Here is a 22,491-nt window from a genome sequence, read left to right as displayed (position 1 = left end):
TCTGTATCACTTTGATAGCTATAAACATGCTCACGGAGCATGCAGCCTTATGAGCTGAGCGCTGAGCATTTCAGCTGCCGTTATTAGCGGTAACGAAATGATGCCCCTGTTGAGGGGAAGCAACAATTTCAGCACTTGGGACAGCTCTGGGAAGATGGGCTGCTCTTGCAGTTCCCATCTGTAATATTATTTACCGTCAGTCTCTTTCAGTTCAAGGATAAACAATCTTGAGCCAAATATACAACCTCAGTGAACTGAAATAAAAGGTTATACCTGTAGATTTCTTTTCTTGTGTATCTCTGGATGATGACTTTAATTAGGTCTTAGCAGAAACTACCACTGTGCTTAAAAGTGCTTAAATGTATACATGATTTTTTTTCCTGAAGCCAGTGCCTGGCTCAGTGTGCAGCTGATCAGGCTAAATATCACAGGTGGAAGCTGCTGCTGCGGAGGGAAAGATCTTCAGTGCGTGTCTATGGAAGAGCAAAGTGAAAGTGGTGTCTGAAAGAGCCAAATGTGGGCAAGAGAAGTAAAGCTGCTGGTGCAGGAGCAACGTCCACAGGTAAGAGCAAGGTGGGAGCCTTCTCCAGCCAGAAGTTCTATGGAAGCTCATTCAGACCCTTAAAATATTCTGCTCTGCAGCTTTAGAAAAGAGGAGTGCATTGTTTCCTGTAGGTGTGAATGATGTGTTAACACCTGAGGAGCACGGGAAGCTTTACACTTAGACTGTCACACTGCTACCTGCAGTGTATGTGGGGTGGGAGCAAGTACCAACAAGCAGCAATTGCTGTTCCCCATCATCTGTATTGCCCAAGTTCTGCTGAATAGTGATGTGGTTTTGAACAGGCACTCTTGAGTTTGCTTACGATCAGGTTGTGACACTGTGTGTGCAAATGCCAGCGATGTTATGAGGGTTTCCAAACATCTGTGGAAATCTGGGAGGAAAGTAAAGGGGGGAGAGGGATTGTGAAAATGGATTGCTCCATTTTGTGCAGAGAACAGCAGCGTGGCAGTTTCAGTTATCCAAGGTATTAAAAGGAAAAGCTGGTGGGGTGTTTTAAGAAGTAACTGAACACCATTGCTAATTGTGAGCAAAGTGGCATAAAGCAGAAGCTGCCTGTACTCGTGTCCAGCTATAAGTGCTCAGGAATAGACCCTGCAGTCCCCACGGCCCTCCCCGGGCTGCTCAGTTTGCAGCAGCAGTCAGAAATGGAATGGGGCACTGGGAGCTGTCAGCGAAGGGATACAGAGGAAAAAAACATGGGAAACACAACTCAGCACAACATCAACCTTTGCACCAGCAGCTGTACATGCTGGTGGGCTTTGCTGGGGGCATTTTCAGAGGCTGAAGAGATGGTAGAGGACGTGGGTTTGGGAGCCAGGCTGTGAGCACATCTGCAATCCAAGCACTGAATAACAGTGCTTGTTAAAAGCAAGGCCATGGGCATGAGAGCAGCACCCAGGCAGCTTAGTGAGGTGTATTGTGTTCTCATTTGTGACTTGGAAATGATCTCACCTATGCTGTCTATCTCAGTGGTTCATTTGTTCTTCTAGGGAGCACTTGGATTTTCTTCAGCTGTACTGAGCTCCTGCTGGGTGCTGTTTGGAGAGGAAGGGGGTTAATGGGATGTGCAGGGATGGCTGCCAGCATTGGGTGGGTCAGGCTGCCCTGTGTGGGTTGTGAGCGTTGTGCCAGAGCAGACAATAGGTCCCAGCATGTTTTATGAATTTCATATGATATGGCCTTGATTGAGTGAGTACTGAGAGCCTGAATGTCCACGTGGGGCTCCCAGGTGTAGCTCCTCTTGCAGAGGAGGACCCAGCAGGAGCTGGGTTGCTTGTTTGAGAATGTGGTGGGCGTGCTTCCACCTTGAGCAACTCTTGCTTTCCTTTATGATGTGTGTGAGGTTCAGTCTTCATCCAGTGCAGGACTGAAATGCCACTCACTGGCAATGATCGCACGGCAGCGTGTATCCCTCTGCAGGCACAAACCACGGGCAAGAGGGATGATTTACTGCCTCGGGGTGTCTGGGCTCATTGCTCTCCAGGTTCCCATGTTTGTGTTGAAGGGTTTGCTGTAAGCTGACAGCTGGGCCTTCTCTGTGGCCGTGCGGTAACCCAGGAACTGGCAGTGGAAACAGGATGTGTTGATTGAGTTACTGTGGTTTTCTTTGTACCCAGATTGCTTTTACTTGTGCACAGCACTTCTGTCTCCTGGTAACATATTTCATGGAGTTACAGTTGGGTCAGAACGAGCTTAAAGCCCACCCAGCCCCAACTCCTGCCATGGGCTGCTGGCCCCTTCCTGGTTCAGGCTGCCCCATCCAACCTGGAAATGATCAATACCAGGGAGGAACGTTTGAACTGTGAACCCCCATTTTCCTTGATGGTTTTCTCACAGTTGGTTTTTCTGCTCACTGAGTTACAGTAGTAATTTACATCACCATTAAGCTGCAGCCCGAGTTAACTCAAATACAACCTGAAACATGAAATCAGTCACAATTGCCTTAATAACAAAGGCTCAGTCCATCCTTTTAACAAGGAAACTGGACTCACCAGTCCCAGCAAACATTTCAATCTCTTTATTTCCAATTGCGTTGCTCATCTGCGATACAAAAGTCCAGTTTCCACAAAGAGTTTAGAGCAAAAAACTAAAAGATTGATACGTAAACAACTGCGTACACCATTATAATGTGCAGAGCAGGGATGAGATTCAGCACAGATCATACCAAGATTGAAACAAGCATGAATGACAGCAGCTGGCTGCTGGTTGCAGTTTGTTGAGGCAGCACCTGCAGCTGTCTCAAAAGCTGTACTTTTCTCATCTTCAGTCCCTTCTTTCAGCCTTGGTCCTTCTCCATATTCATAGACCAGTCCTGAATTCATCGAATATGAAGCTGGGCACGTGTGCTTCAACGACCTAAAGGAAAGGAGCTGGTCAGGTTCACTGTTCGTTTATGTGTTCTACTTCTCCGTTAATGATGCATTCTTAATCTACCATTTGAGCATGTGAGCCTGTTGACCTGAACAAGGAATGAGCACCGTGCCAGGCATGTAAAGTAGAGCAAGTCCAGAGCTGCGGGAGGTTGTTGGGCCCAGAGGTTCCAGACAGCACCAGGCTGAGGTGGGGAATGAGGGTAAGACTGGAAGAGTCTCCCTTTTAGCCCAAAGTACAGCTAGGAATCAGCAACTTTTCTTAACTAAGGTATGGACTCGACCAGATCGGATTATGCCTTATTCGTAATCTCATATGTAAATTATTTTTGCATCTTCAAATGCTGTTAAGTCACGCTGTATCCAAGAGAAAGTCTCTCTACAAGCAAAGACTTTTAGAACTTCCCTTGTACGTGAAATACAGAAGCTGCCCAGGAAGCCCTGCTTCTTTGGAAGGAAGGCAAGGCAACGAAGGGCCAGAGACTCAGACTTCCTGAACAGCTCTCAGCCTTAGACTCAGAGTGTTGCTTCGCTTGTTATTATTTCATTCCACAACATCTGAGAACTTTGGTTTTCTCTTTTCCTTTCCTGAAAGCCCCCCAGCAATGAGAAGATTGAATGGAAACAGGCTGTTCCTTCAGTCCATACAAAACAGAAAATCCTTCCTGTATTTTCCACCCTCTCTGAATCTTCTAGAAAAATACAGTTTCCATAAAGATACAAGGACTAACATCAAGATAAGTTACACCAAGCACAGAAGTAACACACGCTGTACAGAGCTCTTGGTTACACAGACACAAAGAAACCCATTTTGACCCATTCCTGTCAGGTAACAGATTTCTCATCTCTATTTTAGTTTGGTGTTATTTGAATGAACATCTACAAAGGATAAAGGCTGCTTCTGGACATTCCTAGCAAGCCCATCGTTTTGGATGTTCATTTACAAATGATGCCATGTTCTAAAGTAGGCACAGCTTCAGGTATGCAGCTGTGGCATAAACCAAACTTAGTTCCCCAGAATAGGGCTCCATATAGAACATGTACGAGTCTCTTTCCAACAGAAACTACACCTATTATTTAGAATACCTGATCAGAGCTTTTTTTCAGCCCCCTGTAGGAATGGAGAAAAAAAAACCTTGCAGTGAATAGCACTTGAATGGTCTGAAAAGAATCCAGGCAGATTCAAGCTGGTGTAGAAACTGTTCTACCATCAGCTGCCACATCCATTAACATCCCCTATGGGCATCCCCCAGCTCCCTGAATTTTCTCTTGCTGCTGTGTTCAGACGTAGAGACACATTGCAGCTCAGTGAGGACAGCACACCCAGCGCTACACACAGGGGACAGGGAATTTGTTCTTACCTTCCTTGGTAGTTTTGTGTAGCGAATGTAATCCTCCAAGAACATGAGGGCAGCCACCACGTCAGCAGGCATCTCTGGTATCTTCTGGCTAATGTTAAGCAAACATGGAGACCACCATCTTACCACGTGGCTCCCTGCGTAACACTCTACTAAAACGCCAAGCTTCACACAATACTTTTTCCATTACATACCATGTGATTCCATTACAAGAAGAGACACACTTTAATCTTAGACTCAAGTCAAACAGTATTATTACGCCGAATGTACTACGCTAAGAAAAAAGCAGCAGAAGCCCTTAGTGGAGGTGACATAAGGAAAAGTGAAATGTGGATACCTGACGCACTGCTCCATCGTTGAACGAATGAACTGACCGATGAGAGTCAGAAACTGCTCTGTGTACCTTGAGTGGAACTGTTTCAACAAGGTGAGAAGCCCCAGAACTAAGGGAAGCCAGTCAATCTGATCAGCTGGCCGCTTGCACACCATGCCTGCACACAAAACAAACCCCAAAGCACATGTTTATAAAGCAGCCTATTCCTGGGGGCAGAACGCGTTATGTATTTTCATGAGATTTTCTTCTGGGCCTGTTCTGCCTGTCCACACTAAAATCAAAAACCAACGTCACGACTGTATTTCTCTCACAGCAAATGGCTTAGGGACATTAAACAAGGCAAAGGGTGGAATGGCAAAGGCAGAAGTTTGGATGTTGTTTCCTGCACCACTTTATTTTGCTTTACTAAGTCGTGGTTTTAGCTAGGATAGAATCATAGAGTTGCTCGGGTTGGAAAAGACCTTAAAGATCATTGAGTGCATCCTCAACATGACCATAGTACCTTAAGTAACAACCCTCCACTCAATCATATCTCTGAGAACCACATCCAAATGGTTTTTAAACACATCCAGGGATGGTGACTCAACTACCTCCCTGGAGAGCCTATTCTGGCGCTTAATAACCCCTTCTGTAAGGAAGTTTTTCCTGATATCCAACCTAAACTTACCCTGGAACAACTTGAGGCCATTTCCACTCATCCTGTCTCCTGTCACCAGTGAGAAGAGACCAGCCCTGCTCTCACTGTAAGCACCTTTCAGATAGTCAATTTTCCTCCTAGTAGCTGCCACGTAGTAGCTGTGTATTCAGGATGAGAATAATATTGATAGCACCGATGTTTTTGTTGCTGCAGAGCAGTGCTTACACTGAGCCAAGGATGTTTCAGCTTCTCACGCTGCCCTGCAGGAAGGAGCTGGGGGGCACAAGTAGCTGAGAAGGGACAGGGCCAAGGGGACATCCTACACCATATCACACTATGCTGAACCACACAGCTAATGGGGAGCTGGCAGATGATTTCACGTAGGCTTTCATTAGATTCAGACAGTGGGCAACCCGTACAGTACCTAAATTTTTGCTGTACTGAAGTTTTGGAAACTGTGAGATCAGAAACAGGAAGTTGACAGTGGGAAAATACGGCAGGCGTTTTGTTGTGATGTAGATCTGAGGAGAGAGGAAAATAAAAAGGACATACGTTTCCCATAACATGTTCCCCCTCAGTTAACAACATGAGAGAAAAGCAAATTACATCAAGCCCTCAAATGTCAGCCTGACCTTATTTAATGGATTGTGAATGCCAGCTGCTTCCAGGTAAGCTGTGATTTCATACAGAAGAGTGTTGTCTTCTTTAGGATAAGGCAGTGATGGATTCTGGTAATGTGCTTCTATATCAGCCAATATGGCTCTGCAAGAGAAAGCAGTTAATTGCATTAAACACTTACTTGAACTATGCGGAAATAAACCTCACACGATGACACATCTCATTCATACACAACTCTTTATGCACACAAAACCTGCCAATGGCTACAAGCAAGACTAAACAACCTTGCTTTTAAACCTTTCTACAAGGACAGTTTTGTTTAGAAATTAATACTGCTTTCATTGTTCCTATTTATCATCCAGTGTATGTTGTGCATAACATGCTGGAGGGACCCGCCTTTGAGATGCACAAACCTCATGAAGGTCAACACAGCCATGTGCAAGTCCTGCACCTGGGTTGGGGCAATCCTAAGCCCAAATACAAACTCGTGAAGAACGGAGTAAGAGCAGCCCTAATGGTGGTGATGTCAGTGAGAAATGCAATGTGAGCCAGCCATGTGTGCTTGCAGTCCAAGAGGCCAATTGTGTTCTGGGCTGCATCAAAAGCATTGCCATCAGAGCAAGAGGTGACTGCCCCTCTGCTCCGCTCTTGTGAGACACCACCTAAAGCACTGCATCCAGCTCTGGATGGACATGGATCTGTTGGACGAAGCCCAGAGGAAGGCCACAAGGATGATCCGAGAGCTGAGGCACCTCTCCTGCCTATGAGGAGAGGCTGAGGGACATGGGGTTGTTAACCCTGGACAAGAGAAGGCTCCAGGGAGATCATACAGCAGCTTTCCAGTACCTAAAGACGTATAGAGCATTATGCTAAAAAAAGGCAGATTTAGATTAGAAATTAGGAAGAAATTCTTTACATAGAGGGTGGTGAGGTACTAAAACTGACTGCCCAGAGAAGTTGTGTATGTCCCAACCCTGGAAGTATCTAGTCCAGTCAGACTCCCTATTTTGCCAAAATACAGATCTCAAGAGCTGTTTAGCTGACAACAATCCAAATAACTACAGTGCAGTAATGATACATGCAGCCCTTCAACACGTTTTACTTCTTACTTATTGAGATTTTCCAACGCAGCAGCCAAGTGCTTGGAGTCAAACCTGCAGGAATAATTTAATTCATTGGTAATCTGCCGTCTTAAGATCTGCATCTGACCAACCTGTTTGTGCAAAAAAAGAGACAAAGAAGTGGTATGTTTTACTGAATGCAGTGGGGGAAGAAGAAATACAAACTAAGGGAAAACTGCAAGAGTAACAACATACAGTTTATAGTAAAATAGATCACACAAAGTCCTCGTTACACCTCATTTCTCTTCTTCCCCTGCATAACCAAAAGCTTAGAGTGGATCTGATGCATCAGTGAACAGTGTCAGCCTACCTTCATTATGGAGTCTAAATACGCAGTCCAGATCTTCTGAGTTTTTGCAATTGCTGCAGAGTAAACCTTGTTGGAATTTGCTGAGAAGAAAAAAACAAAAACATGAAGAGGTGAAAGAAATAAAAGCAAGTGTACCAAGACAACAGCTTCCTTCCATCTTAACTAGAAAGCACTCACCTATAATTCCTTTGAGAGGGCTGACAGCATTCATAAGAGCTTTTAATGTATCCTGGACCGTCCTGTCTCGTAGTATGTTCTTCTGAAACATACTGAGGAAATTCTAAATAAAAGAAAGACAAGTAAAACCCTCACATGTGTGCTATGCTTGATGGCACAACAGCATTTTCAGCATTGCTCTTTTGCCACTGGACAAGAAGCAAGGAAAGTATTTCCACAAATGAAGAGTTCTGGACTCCTGTAGTCAGTCCACTTGCTTTGCTGAATTACACTCATCAGTGTTAGGACAATTACACCTCTTCAATGCATAAACTCGCTGCAGACCATTCGGTGTACAACTGCCAAGGAGGAACTCAATATTTCATTTCAAGGAGGAATCAGTATTTTATTCAAAATCTTTAACTAGGACTAGATCTCTCAAAGGAAGACTTGCATCATAGGCACTGCAAAGAACTGACACTGTATTTATAGCAAAATGGACTCAAACAGTCCAATCTTCTTGTTGATATCTAGACAGGAAAATAAAACCTGACCTGAGGTCAAACTTGAGCATGCACAGGCAGAAACTGATGCCTGAGAGGCACTGTGTAACACATAACCTACACTCACCAGCTCCATTTACTCTAGAGCAACAGGTCTTACACCCACAACTGATATTCTACCTTTGGGGTTGAAATCACAAAAGTCAAATTGACTTCCAAAAGTCAACAGAACTCATATTTCACTAGCAAAGGTACTCAGCAATGAAAGCAATGCGATCTTAAGAAACTAAAGTACAAGAAATACCTGCAGCTCCTTTACAATCATGAAACACAGCAGCCTGTCTAAACCGTTGAGACCAAAGGTACCCAAAGTATCTTGTATCTCTGAGAAGAGGCGACTACTGGTTACTTCCTGATGAGTTTTGACATCATACCAGGTGTTCATTTGGTCAATATAACACGTGATTCTAAGGAAGAGTTGAAAAAATAACATATTTCAGAACAAGCTGCAGACAGGTTTTGTGATAACCTAAGTAATACGGGTTCCCACATTGTTTTGCTTCTATTACTAATATCACAACTTTTCTACTCTACTATTTAAAAGGTAGAAGGCAGATCAGGTGAATTTTAGAAACGTTTTAGATAAATAGGACGATATTTCAGTCAAATAAAAACCATTTGTTGCATATTTCCCTTGAATACAGTGGAATTGAACTAATTTAATGCAAGCAGCTTTAATACAGCTTTAATACAGCTTGCGCTGCACAGTACTTACTTAGGGTCTGTGATCCTCAGGATTTCTCTACAAAGACGACCAATAAATGTTACAGATTCATCTACAGGTGTGAATTTTGGTATAGGAATATGAGTAGACTGGTACATGCTTTGCCAGTCCTGAATCTGAAAAACAAGTTTTAGAGCATTTTACATTTTTACTTTTCTCTCAAAATTGTTTTAAGTCCAAGTAGTACAACACAGAACAACACAGCATACACAGGTCATACACAGCAGAACACTATAAAGAGAAGAATGAATCCTATGACAAAGGGCAAGCAAACTGTAAGAGTGAAGGCTGAGAAAACTGCTTCCAGCCCTAGTAAGAATTTAATCTACTTCTTTCTGTGGTAAACTGTCCGCTGTTCTGTTAGCTAAATGAAAATCTATTCACCCCTCTAGTTGTGAAATGCCATAAGATCTGGCAACTACAGCGTCTGTGCACAGATGGCGAACTACAGATATACAGGAGAGTATTGTGATCCTGTACTGTATGTACATCACACTGCGCATGATGGACTACAATTGTTCTATCACTCAAACTTCAACATCCCACTGTAAGAGCATTTATTGACATTTTGTTCTTGACTGACACCTTTGTTCTTAAGAAGTTGTTGCACTCCTGTTCCACATTGTAGTTAATAATACGAGACACTTCCTCTTGCCAAATTTTTAAGCCATATATATTGACATAATCCTGGATATATTCAAACGATCGATGGAATCCATCCATTGTTGCTGCCATTTCTTTCAGTTTAGGCATCAGTTCACTTGGCTAAGGAGGGAAGAAGACAATAAAAGTTAAATGGTGAACAAGTAGAATACAAAGAAAATATACAAGACATCTAAATGCCTTTTTGACCCACGAGCTCCACACATTTCACTGTGCTCCAGCCAGAAGTAAAAAGGCACTGGGAAATGTGACATAGGTTGTCTGACGTTTCAAGCGGTTCTTCTTAGAAACAGGAGGAAAAATATAACTTTTTTTGCAGGATTGAGTACTACTCTTCATTGATCTACGAGAGAGATCTGACAATCTGGACAGGAACAAAAGGAGTCATAATCCTTACTCTGCTTGTTTCTTTTTGTGTTCTTTGCTTGGCATGTTGCTATGAATCGCCACAAGGACTGAACTGTGAACTCACAATTCAAAGCACCCTTAGAGCAGAACAAAAATAGGTCTTCAAATTCTATGCACTCTTACTCGTCTATACATTATTTTTAACACAAAGCGAGGCATTTCAAACTACCCTTAAGAAGTTGAGAAATTTACCTTTTTATATGAAGGAAATCTATACAGAAAATTATTTCCTAGAAGGAAGTACAATAAAGAGAGTTGCCAGGAAAGCTGAGAAATAATCAAATTCAAAATCAAATAAAATCAAGCTGCTACACACCTTGGCTCGAGGATTGAAGATGAGTCCCCTGTGAAGAGCCAGAGCCACCCGTTTCACCAGCTCCTTCCTTATTCCATCCTCTAGTAACTGTTTTGGGTCCACCTAAGTAGAAGAAACATTTTTCTCTGAAAATCAGAAAATTATTAAAAATATGAAAGGATATTAGGTTTACCGAGAGCTACATTAAATACTGATTTTGTAATAGGAAAGCAGTGCTCACAGACACACTTTCCCACCAGCTGCTTGTCCAGACAATAAATACTTAAGGTACCTCTGTGAGATAATAAATGGTTCCTTTAAGTTGAATAATAAATGTTTGTTGTTCCCATATTCAGGGTTTGTTAATGATCCATTAAGAATGCTGTACAATCATAAAAACCAGAACGTATTAAGAACTGTGTACTGCTTCAAGAATGGTTGCTTTTGGAGTCCTGAAAGATATAGGAAGAGCAGTGGTTGCTAATGGAAGAAGCAGCTCTTCAGAAAAGCCTGCAGCCATTTTTGCAATAGGAAAAAAGATATCAACTAAGGTTGATGAACCTTATTTACAAGGAGAACTGCAGCTTCTTAATGATCCTAAATAACACAGTTCTAATCTGCATGCCATGCCAACCACCTGTCTGAAGATCTGTATGCAAGCTCATATTTTCTTGGGTTTCCTTTCTTTTCTTTAAATCTTCTATCTAAGTCTTGCCTAATATGCAGAAGTATTTGTGCTCAAGTGCTAATTGTCACCAAGTGACTTTTTCTTACTGAAACAAAGGAACATTACCTTGATGATCCCAACTAATGTAGTTTTCATCATGAGGATGCCCTCAGTGAAAATGGAAATCGCGTGGGTTAGCTTGGCAACCTTTAATAGAAAAAGAGGATAAAAAGTTATTCGAGTGATTTAACAGATACAAATAATTGCTCCAGAAAGTTACACATGTTTTCCAGTGGTAGCTTCCTGCTGCAGATCAATGTGATTTGCACTGATGTACTTCCAATTTTACATCTTGTTCTAGTCTTATTGTGCAATAACAACCTTTCTTTTAATTGGATTGATTTAGGTATGTTACCAGTAGAAGAGATCAGGCACTACTCAGCAGCTCTACACAGATTACGGGAGATGTGGCCTGCTGCATCATGTGTATAAAACATCAAATCAGTGTCTCTGAGTGGCCTAGGGGAGCAGCTTGAAGTTGTGATAAAACCTGCTGCTAGCAGTGAATCCACCTCAGTATTTCCACTGACAAAATACTGCAGCACGTTCACTTAATTTTAAATTATTAGGTAGGCACCTTTATGCTCAGAGTTCAGAAAAGCCAGTATTTGCCTTTAAGACATCTACAATGTCAAACAGAGGCAATGCAGTACTACAGAAGCCACAAGTGAGAAGCTTTATGCAAGACAAGTAGTTACTCCCCTCATTCCTTAAAATTAAAAGAATATATGGAATACTGACTACCCCATGTAATATGATTTGTAAGAATTCCCTGTTTTAACTGCACCTCGTATCGTGGTCCGAGCTGAGCATAATCTCGCAGCTTATCCTTATCAAGGCGTGTAGGCACTTCAATAATGTCGTGGGTCTGAAGCTTTATTATTTTGAGAAGAGAAGTAAACATGCTCTCTGGAATTATCTGTAGAACCTTTGTAAAAAGACAGACAAGACAAACAGTCACTACATTATACAAAAATATTAATAAATCAGAAGTTGTGGACAAGTAAGCATAGAACGAGCTGACATCTCTTCAAATGCCTACCTTTCTTACATAGGAAACCAGCTCGCCAGAATAATACTGTGATACACTGAGAAGGTCAGGACTGTTTGCTTGATTGATACGGAGAAGCGGCAGGTCAAGAGCAGAAGCAAGCTAGGAACAAAGTGAACATTTTGACTTCATGTCTGCTTTCCTAATAAGAATTAAGTGACTCGACTCTTATGCCTGGGCTCTTTAGCAACAACTCAAATACTTCATTCTTCCTAAATAGCAGTGTTTTATTACAGCATCAAGAAGTTCAGTATTCCACATTCCTCATTCTACCAGTTGCATGAGATATTTTTCCCTCTAATTTTACTCCCCTCTCCCTGTGCTATTTCCCATAGTTAACTCTACAGACAATATTTTTATTTGATGCCAGATCTTCATCATGACAGACAAACAGCACAAACCAACCTATCCTCAGTCTCCTCTGATACACATGCAGAAAACTCAACCTTTGGAAGTGATGTCTGCACCAAGTTACTGTAACGTATCGAGGCTGGATGATGAGACTATTTTGTCTAATAGCAGCGATGTTACTGCTTCTATAGAGAAACATACATTATTTGGTTTTATCTTTACTAAAAACTAAACTTGAGTCAATTCAGTAATTTTATTCTAAAAATAAAGCTAGATACAGAAAATAGTGGTAAAAGTGATTTAAACTGTGACTTTATAGTCTTAAGGCCTATGTAACAAACAATGTCTTGCAGCATTAAAATACCTTCATATACCTTCATACTTACCTTTAGAAAAGTAGCTCTGAGTTTAGTTACCATAGAGGGACTGACTCTTATGCTTTCCTGCATAATAGATGTAAAGCTGAGTAGGAAACAAAGAAAACAAATCAGCTCCTTAAACTCATCTGTCATTAGCAACAGTGCAATCCAGAAATGTGTTGAGGGACATGGTTTAGTGGGAGCTATTAGTAACAGGTGAACGGTTGGACTGGATAATCTTTAAGGTCTTTTCCAACCTTGGTGATTCTATGATCCTATGACTTGGAAGAAATGCCTCCCGCTGGGATACCTGTCAATTAGTTGCCATGCGTAAGAAAGATCGCCAACTATCTGCATGGTGATCAAGACCTCTTCTTTAATGTTGATAGTTCGGATCATCTGATGTAGAAATTTGCGTGTGTCAGCCAGAAACTGGCAAACTTGTAGATTAGTTTCCAGCTGATGAAACTCTTGGACCTGTATTTACAAATAGAAAAGCACAATTTTTTCATACTGTATCCCTTCATTTACAATCATGAAGTCTATGGGCTATTCTGATGACTGTATATACAAAACCAGAGATACACAGACTTCACTTATTGTTAAAATGAAGATCTGTTTTGTAAATTATCATTTATCTTAACATGCCTTTGCCATACCTCCTCCAGCGCCTGTATCAGCTGCACAGTTTTTCTGCCTGCTGCAGTGGAATCGTCATAGTTAAGAGACATTATTTGCTTGGAGATCTCTCTGAACCAAGCCTGAAGATTTTCTACGCAAGAACAAGAAAAAAAATAAATCAAATCTTTCCATGGGTGGTAAAGAAGTAATGATGCAGGGAACTTGCTGGGCAGTAACAGAAAAACCCCAAACGGTCCACTAGGATAACCCCCAAAAAAACAAAACCAAGAAGCCCTAATTGCTATACATAAAGGAGAGTATTTACAAAGTCTTCATCTCACTTTTTACACGACCAGCCTTTCAATGCAGAGACTTTTAAAAGAGCAAATGCTCAGGTGAATATCATAAAACACAGTGAAACAATTACAGAAACAAACCGGCATTACAAAATCTGTACGAAGAAGTCCTTTAAATCACGAATTTACATTTACATCTTAATATTAGGAACCTAACCAAGGCTTACATGCAGAATATACAGAGTAAACCTAAGCAACACAACACGTAAGAGACCTCAGTGGAATCTAAGGCATGTTCATTTTTTTTTTGTATTATCAGTATTATTTGTATATCAGTATTATCTGTACCTTGGTACAGAAAAGACATGGAGGTGCTGGAGCAGATCCATAGAAGGGCAACAAGGCCTGTGAAAGGCTTGGAGAATATGCCCTGTGAGGAGAGGCTGAAGGAATTGGGGCTGTTTAGTCTGGGGAAAAGGAGGCTGAGGGGACACCTTATTGCTGAAAGGTGCTTATAGCAAGAGTGGGGCAAGTCTCTTCTCACTGGTGACAGGACGAGGGGAAATGGCCTCAAGACGTGCCAAGGCAAGGTTAGGTTGGTTATCAGGAAAAACTTCTTTACGGAAAGGGTTGTTAAGCACTGGAATAGGCTCCCCAGGGAGGTGGTTGAGTCACCATCCCTGGATGTGTTTAAAAACCACCTGGATGGTTCTGGGACATGATTTAGTGGAGAGTTGTTAGTTAGGGTAGTACGGTCAGGTTGTGGTTGGACTCAATGATCTTGAAGGCCTTTCCCAATCCAAGCAATTCTGTGATTCTATGATTCTATTAACCTCATCTATTTTCTTTCAGTATTAGCTTAGAAATAAAAACTTTTTTCTTTCCTCCCCCATAGGTTCAGTTTTCTGTCATTACCATTTTTCTCAACTCTTGTGAGAGGCTTAACTCCTGAGAAGACATCAGCAAGCTCAGTCATCCTTTCAGATCCCTCCTTTTTGTAATTCTCCCATTTTGCTTGTTTTTCTGACAGCATTTGCTTGAACATCTATTGAAAACAAAGCATTTGGTTTATTAAACTGGCAAGAAGACACACTAAAGAAAATGAAATGAAATGAAATAAAATACTGGAAACAGATAGAACTGACTTACAGGGAGGGCTGCATAACTTCAAGACCTGACCAGAATATTAATAATGAAATTAAAAGCACTGAGAAGTACAGTCAGTGAGATGACCATCCTGCGATAGAAATCAATTGCATATGTACACACACAGATATTGCTGGGTTTCAGCCAGTTATAGAATACTCTATATCTTTTTTTTAATTACAGATACAAGAAGAGACTGATCCAATGTAGACTTATACCTCACATAGTCATCAGCCAACACAGAGACGCTCTATCCAAAATAGTATATAATCAAAGTTCAGCATAGTCTTATTTGACCTATTAAAAGAATTAGCACTGCTTACCATCAGGATGTTCATGCAAAGTTCTCAATAAATACAAAGACACTCAGAAAGAATAAAAACTGCCAAGTACTGAGAAGACTGAAAAAGTCATTAGTCATTTGCAGCTCTCTACAGAAAGCCCATGATTAAATGCAAATAATCCATTGCTTCTAACTATCCTGTGTAATAAATGTACTACTGCAGTAGCACGTTACCTCTTTCAGAATGAATTCAAACTGAGCTGTATCCAGGAGAAGCTGGAATAGAACCTTGGGATTGTACCTTGAGTCTGTTAGAATTTGATCCTTTATCTGGCGGAGACGTTTGTTATTTGGATCACAAGCTGAAAAAGGAAGGACAAGAGTATAGAATCAACCTTTGTATATAAACTTGTATTTAACAGCTTGAAAGCAAAAACAATTTGGTCTCATAGATTCATCCCCACTTATCCTGCATTTATATGGATTTTATCACCTTTGTATAGCCGTGCATTTGAATGGTAAAGGTTTATGGGTTGCTTTAGCTTCATTAAAACTCCTTTGCTGGCTTCTGCAAACCAAGTGTGAATTTAGCATTCCTTATTCAGAAGCCCATAGATCAGCATTTAAGACTGTTATAGAAAATGCACGGAGATGCAACACATCTCACATAAGGAAATACGTGCATGTTTATTTCAGATAATGATTTTGGGAGCATGATAACAAAATAACAGCTCAAGAAGCCACTAAAAAGAGCAGGTGACATTTTGCTGACCGCACACAGTGAACTTCTCTCGGGACGTAAGATGAAGCATCAGTGCAGCAGGACAGCCAGCTCTGAAATAACAGTCTGGCATGAGCTCTTACCTGTGTCTGCAGTGTGAAGCATCAGCCACCTGATTGCTACATTGCAGTCCCGCAGGCAGTTCAGCAGCTTGGGAATATTGTCCAGCACCAGCTCTTCCCTTAGACAGCCCTCTTTGAGAAACTGCTGCACCTGAGTGTGCACTCGCTCAGTGACTGCAGCGTACCTGTTCGCCTTAGAACATAAAACGTTTGCATCAATATAATTGCTGTCTCTCAAGGAATGTGCTATGTATAAAGTGGCTGGAGCTTCCAAGAACTTAATGGGGACAAAGTAAGAAAAGTGTTCTCATTCCCAAAACAAGCTTGGGACACATCATCTAAAACTATCTAGCTATTCTACTACTATCAGTTCTAAAACAGCTACTTAGGACAGAACAAACGCTATAGTGAGCTTAAGATATGCCAATACTGAACAACACCGTGATGTGCACCAGCAACTATTCTGTCAAGACACAACCTTGAAACTCTCAGGGGAACTAAATACCACAAGAGGAAGCAAAACAAGCAATGCTAAGAGGACCAGAACTCCAGATTCCAAAGTATTTTTAACCTTCTTATATATATAAAGTTACTCAAAGTATTCTACTTGAATAAAATCCAAGCAACCCCATACATGAGAAAAAATACAGATATTTGAAATGATTACACAGACTGAAATCTTACTAAAAATACTGAAATCTGGTTTATGTACCTGCTCTTTTACATTCGCAATATCCAGTGTGTAGTTGAGGGCAGTTTTAGCAGCTTTGTAGGGCTCCCATGCTTCTGCTAGATTTACAGTGATTCCCATGTAAATGCTAATAACCTAGGCAGAAAACAAGTGTTAGAAAGTGATATGTTATAGGCACGAACAGCAGATGGCCTTATGAAAACAAAGACTAATTATACACCACACTACACCATTCAGACTGTGGCCAGTGATTGAGGGAAGTGACCGCTCCTCTCTTGCCAGCCCTCTCGAGGTCCCATTTAGAGTAATGTGTCTGTATTTGAGCCCGTTGGTACACAACAGGCGTGGACAAACTAGAATGAATTGAGTGGAAAGCCACAAGGATGGGACTCACTACGGTAGCAGAGGCTGAGGGAGCTGGGTTTACTTAACATAGAGAAAAGAATGTTTAAGAGGTCTGACTGCAGGCTTCTACTGCTTAAATGGAAGTTACGGGTAAGACAAAGCCAGATGTGGATCAGAAGTACAGAGGAAAATGTAAAGGAGACACTATCAGAAGCTAGAAAAATGTAGACTGGAAGGTCTTCTTTTCTATGAAGCACTTTACCATGATGGTATCAGAATACAGCTGATTTAAGTATTTACAACAGTAATTGTTATACTTAAAGAGCAGCAGTCCTCACTTATCCAGAAGGATTGACTCAGAGTGCCTCACTCTGAACAATGTAAGATTGCTCCAAAAAAAGAATCAGAAGAGATACACAGAGAACACTAGTTTGGTGGGGGGTTGGAAAGCATACTGTAAAAATTAAGTACCTTGCTTCTATAACATAAAACCCAGAGAAAAAAATTAAAAGCAAATTCTGTCTTACCCAGTTATCAGGAAAGTATTTATCCACTATCTCTCTCATTTTTGCTTGCTGTGTGTGAAGAATAGAAGCATCAAAATACAGTATCACATAAAGCATAGCAGCCTGAGTAGCCAGGGCAGTGCTGCGATGTTCTGGTAATGGATATGCAGAAACCTGGGAACAGAGACCAAAATAAAACAGAATATAACATAACACAACATAAAGCACTTGCAAGTATCATGAAGCAGTTTAAAAAGTACTGTCTATCCTCAACACACATACAGCATATAGCATACTACAAGATGAGGATATGCAGGTAAGCTGGACATGCTTATACATGCAGTGTATTTACCAGACATATTTTACAGCATATAGAAGTTGACTGTGGAGACGTCTGCTAACTTTTACAGGTTACAATACTAACCCAATACTTGGCACTCAGTTTTAGATCCCTCTTCTCTCACAATAACTTACCTGGTTATAAATGTCGTCTGACCGCAAGCGGCCAACAACCATGCTGATGAATGTTTCACTTATGGGTACTCTGCTGAAGTAACTCTCAGGGTAGTTTGGAGGTCTTTTAGCTCCAGGTTGGCTTGAGTATCCAGTGCTCCGAAGCAACTTACAGATATCATCCAAATTGGAATCCGCAGAGGATCGAGCAGCACTGTTTTACAAAAGGAAGGAATGAAAACTGAGCTGTGTAACCTCATCATTTCCTCCTTCCACTTCCCTTGTAGCAATGTTCATCCTCCAAGAGAAATTATCAGATCATAGAATTGCTGAGCTTGGAAGGAATCTTAAAGATCATCGATGTCCAACCTCCCTGCTGTGGGCAGAGCTGCCACCCACCAGTTCCAGCTGTCCAGAGCTCCATCCAACCCAGCTTTGATATTAAGGTCTGGGGGACATTTGCATGTTTACCCCATGAATAAAGTTCTCACCATACTAAACAAGGACACTGATATATGTTCACATTGAGATTCCAATATATACTGAGAAGTATAAATGCAAACGAAGTAGCATAGGCACACCATAGTCCATTTTCTAGTTAAGCTATGCGTGAAAGGATTTTCATTTAAAACCTTTAAGATTCTACCTGTCACAAAATGATGCTATCAGTCCACTCTGGAAATCTCATATTTGATTCAACTTATCTAGGACTGTAACTACAAGAAGTCTGACTTGCAGTGCATTTTCCATATAGATATTCAGAGCTTCTCATCTGGGAAACTGTGTTACCTTCACAGCTCACACTTGTGGTGCTATAGCCGCAAGTCATAGCTTAAGTTGAAAGTCTGCCAGTGGACTTCAAGTCTCTAGCTCCAGCTTTGCAGTGAGACCCATAACAATAGCTAATGCAAGGAGCCCTGCTGAAAGCCAGTGAGTTCTGCAGAATTATCAGTCTATCTGAATGATCAAAGAAGTGCAAATATTCCCATTTATCTTAATGCAATAACTCAGTGAACTGGATAAACCATATTACATTTTTTCAGTGGTGAATACTTCTGAACACCAAAATGCATTACCTGTATCTGTAGTAGGAAACCAACATTCTTTCTCTGACTTCTCCTTCAATTTTCTGGTCAATGACCAGTAGCATGACTCCATACAGATAGAGTGCTTCGCACTGTGTGAGAAAAGCAAGAATGAAGGAACATCAAAAGACAAACAAGTGCTGACAAACTAACAGAACGTCAACTATTCAGTCAATACGATGTGAGAACAGCAGGCTGCAGACTTTGGGTTGTTGTCCTCTTCAAAGCAAGCCACAACATTACAGCGTTCTTGGTGAATTTTAATTGTTCTCTAGTTTTGCACTTATCTGTTCATTTTCTACTACTACAACATCTTTGAATACTTACTAAAAGTTGTTTTCCATCTTCATTAAGGAGGACTGTTTCTAATGTTTGCTGAATGTAAATTCCTTCATTGAGGTCATCTAAATATCTAGGAGCCATAAGAAAGAGTTGGTAATTGGCTACTTTACTCTCAAAATATGTCTCCCCAGAATTCAATTGACCAAATTCCTCTGAATGCCAACAGAGACAACAGAACACCTCCCACAGCAGTACAAGCAGCAGCAAAGTACAGAATGAGAGGCCACATGGAACTCCTAGTTAGAGCCAACCAGATGGGAAAATACTCATTTCAACATGGTCTACGTGAACTAGACTCCATAACTTCCAGCTAAATCCTCTTAATAACCATTTGAGAGGGTAACAGCCTGAGAACAAAGTACTGAGAAGGAAAAGCTCCTCCAAAGTGTAAAATACTGAAGAAATACCATATTTTCAAGTTATCCCAAAAATACCCCCAAGAAACATGTTAAATTTATATAAACTGCAATTTGAAAGGAGCTAGAAACAGAGAATGTTCATCTGGATGAACGGAGTATTTCTGCTTAGTAAAGGGCTTTCCAGTAAAATTCTGTATTACCATAAGACCAATATTTTCACACAAAATCAATAGCAAAAGCAAATCTTAGATATAAGGTTCTCTGGAATTCTTTCTTATGACATGAACTTTTCCTATTGCATCTGCAGGCAGGTGCAGTAAATTTAAGGCAACTCCACTGAAGAATTAAGTTTAGGGAAATAATGACAAGGAAAGCAAAAGAGAAAAAAACAACAAATCCAAACCCACCAGGATCCGGCACGTTGTTTTGCAAACCACAAAAATCAAGTCTTTAAGAAACTCCACGTGCATTTACGCTACTATACCTGTTTAAGTCAACGATGTATTTATGTACACTCTGAAAAGCTAGATAAAATCTTGTCAGTATTTCAATGTTGTTCTCACGAAATTCTTCATCTAAATCGAGTAACTCTGGTTTCGCTTCCAGTTTGCCTTCACACGCCTCAGGCCCCTATAAAAAAGACATTTATTAGAGAAAACGTTTGACTGCATCCATAATTCTTTTCAATAGGACACAAAATACACAACTACCAGAGTGACAGTTACAACAGAACTAACCTTTCCTACTAAAACAAGAGCTTGCAGTTTTCCAGACTACTTTATGATTGAAAATATATTCCATTAAGAGGAGTTGTACACTTTTTAACAATGATTTTAGATATGATTTCTTCTATGTAAGCAATGGAAAAAGATGGTTAACACTTCGGGTAAGACTGATGTATCTGAAGCCATAGCGCAGTCACTCTGAAAAACAGCAGTTCTGCTTTGCTTCCTTAACATTCAACAATCTGCTTTCTATAATGGCATTTCTCACCAATCATACCTATCTGCTTTTATATTTTCAAGTAAGTTGTGTAAACAAAAATAATTTAAAAAAATATTCTAATCAAACACATCTAAAGGTATCTGTGAAATCATTTGTGCTTCAGGTTTTCAGCATCTGAGGCTCCCAGCCAGCGCTCAAAGTTTACAGCTCTTATCAGTTCTCCTCCTCTCCAATACTGCTGTACCACTAACATGTATTTAAACGTACAAACCAGCTAAAGTCAAACTCCAATGCCTCTGCAGCTCCTTCTAAATCATGCTGGTGAATGATAGAGGGATTAAGCTTTTAGCAAGATGTAAGGAAAACAAGGACTTGTCATGCTCACTGCTTTTCATTTGTTGATTCAGCACATGTGACAGTTCCAGGGAGTGAACAATCACAGCACTGTCCAACAGGAAAGCAAGAAGCAGCTTTCACAGCTGCAAAGAATAAGCTACAGATAACCAAAGGAAGCTGGGCATACTGCCCACAGTACTGCTCCAGAAAACCCAACCCACTGCACAGGCTCAGAACCTGGTGGTGAAAGCAACATTTAGAGTTACTTCAGGAATAACATCCGAGAAGAAAACCCACAACTCAAGTCTTATATGAGCAGTATTTGCCAAAACTCACAGGCCAGATGACTCCTCATACATCTGAAAGACTGTTCTTCTACATAATATACACAAAATTGTAACTCCCTTTTAGCACTAAAACTATGTGTGGGTACTAGTTATACTGCTATTCTGCCCAGGTGCCTGAGAACAGAGCACTCACCAGACTCCTCCTCAGTTAAAGTGAGTAAGATTAGACTAAGTATGACCAAAACTATACAAAATGAAGGACAGCCCAAAACTGGAGTGTTTGTATGCGAGCACATCCCAGTTACTACCTTAGTTTGGTAAATCTTTGGTAAGCACAAAGCAAATCACAGAAGTTAGATAAGACCATGAAGGTCACCTAACCATCACACCCACTAAACCATGTTCCATGGTACCACATCTACCCTGTTCTTCAGAACCTCCAGGGACAGGGACTGCGCCACCTCCCTGGGCAGCCTGTGCCAATCCCTCATCACTCTTTCTGGGAAGAATTCTTTCCTAATATTCAGATTGAACCTTCACTGGTGCAACATGAGCCTGTTAAAAACCCCTCAGCCTATCACTGTTACCTGGGAGGATGACTCCCACCCCACCACAATCTCCTTTCAGGCTGTTGTAGACAGCAATAAGGTCTCCCCTGATCCTCCTATGACTGAACAATCTCAGTTCCCTTCTCTGCTGTCCATAAGATTTGTGCCCTTCTCTGGGCACATTCCAGGACCTCAATGTCTGTCTTGTAGGGACTGAGCACAGTACTCGAGGTGAGGCCCCACAAGTGCTGAGTACAGAGGGACTGCAGCAATAGCAGGTCACTACGGTCAATTCTGAAGCTTATTAGTAATAAACATGATAGTCAGGTATTGGCTTTGTAAGCCTTATGTTCTACCAGGACAGCAACGCTTTACAGAGAAGTTTACCAACAGAAGAAATGGGTTTACCTTAAAGTAACTGAAATCAAAGATGATGTCTCCATACTTCTGTTGATCAGCCTTGTCCTTCAGCCTGAAAACCCCGGGGATGAATTCGGAAAGCCTTAAGAGCTCCGCAATGATCGCATTGCCACAGGAGACGATCCGAAGAATCGCCTGACCACACAGATTGTTTTCAGCAAGGAAATCCACCATTGTGGAGCTGGATGCGGACACACAGCACGAGTCCTGCTGCCTGTTTTCGACTGTCGGCTTTTAGGTCATTGGACGAAGGAATTCTAATGAGAAAACGGGCTCATAACAAAAAACGGGAGCGGCGGCCGCAGCAGGTGAGCGGGGCAGGCGGCGGAACGGCTCGGCCCGGCCCCATCACATGACGGCGGCGTCGCGCTGAGGC

General features: G+C 41.4%; 1 protein-coding gene and 1 long non-coding RNA gene across 3 annotated transcripts; one reads left to right on the top strand and one right to left on the bottom strand.

Moving 5' to 3' along the window:
* Positions 1 to 386: 386 nt before the first annotated feature.
* LOC146761686 (uncharacterized) lies at positions 387 to 6,789 on the top strand. The gene is made up of 2 exons (XR_014943290.1): positions 387 to 562; positions 6,244 to 6,789. It is a non-coding gene; the product is annotated as an uncharacterized LOC146761686 (long non-coding RNA).
* On the bottom strand, positions 2,560 to 22,478 carry WASHC5 (WASH complex subunit 5). Of its 2 annotated transcripts, XM_015856270.2 has the most exons (28): positions 22,104 to 22,478; positions 20,064 to 20,209; positions 19,206 to 19,290; positions 18,870 to 18,970; positions 17,815 to 18,007; positions 17,362 to 17,514; positions 16,511 to 16,624; positions 15,820 to 15,991; positions 15,190 to 15,317; positions 14,442 to 14,571; positions 13,269 to 13,381; positions 12,920 to 13,086; positions 12,637 to 12,712; positions 11,891 to 12,001; positions 11,636 to 11,776; positions 10,915 to 10,995; positions 10,143 to 10,244; positions 9,341 to 9,520; positions 8,747 to 8,871; positions 8,276 to 8,438; positions 7,490 to 7,592; positions 7,313 to 7,392; positions 6,991 to 7,094; positions 5,896 to 6,025; positions 5,688 to 5,784; positions 4,630 to 4,783; positions 4,296 to 4,383; positions 2,560 to 2,920 (listed from the first exon to the last, which is right to left on the bottom strand). In XM_015856270.2, exons 1-28 carry the CDS (start codon positions 22,287 to 22,289, stop codon positions 2,864 to 2,866), a joined length of 3,480 nt encoding a protein of 1,159 aa, XP_015711756.1. In that variant the 5' UTR covers positions 22,290 to 22,478; the 3' UTR covers positions 2,560 to 2,863. The 2 variants fall into 2 exon arrangements, with proteins under 2 accessions (XP_015711756.1, XP_015711757.1); XM_015856271.2 differs by lacking the exon at positions 9,341 to 9,520.
* Between the last annotated feature and the right edge of the window lie 13 nt (positions 22,479 to 22,491).

Source organism: Coturnix japonica, chromosome 2, assembly GCF_054131305.1.
Source record: "Coturnix japonica strain WE chromosome 2, WE-NBRP24, whole genome shotgun sequence".
NCBI lineage: Eukaryota > Metazoa > Chordata > Aves > Galliformes > Phasianidae > Coturnix > Coturnix japonica.
This window is presented reverse-complemented; position numbering and strand designations above follow the sequence as displayed.

Coding starts and splice junctions, on each gene's coding strand:
- WASHC5 (XM_015856270.2), bottom strand. CDS start 22,289: ATGGTGGATTTCCTTGCTGAAAACAATCTGTGTGGTCAGGCGATTCTT. Junction 10,996..11,635: donor AGCTCGGACCACGATACGAG/GTGCAGTTAAAA, acceptor TTTCTATTAAAG/GTTGCCAAGCTAACCCACGC. Junction 8,872..9,340: donor ACAACTTCTTAAGAACAAAG/GTGTCAGTCAAG, acceptor CTTGTTTTTCAG/ATTCAGGACTGGCAAAGCAT.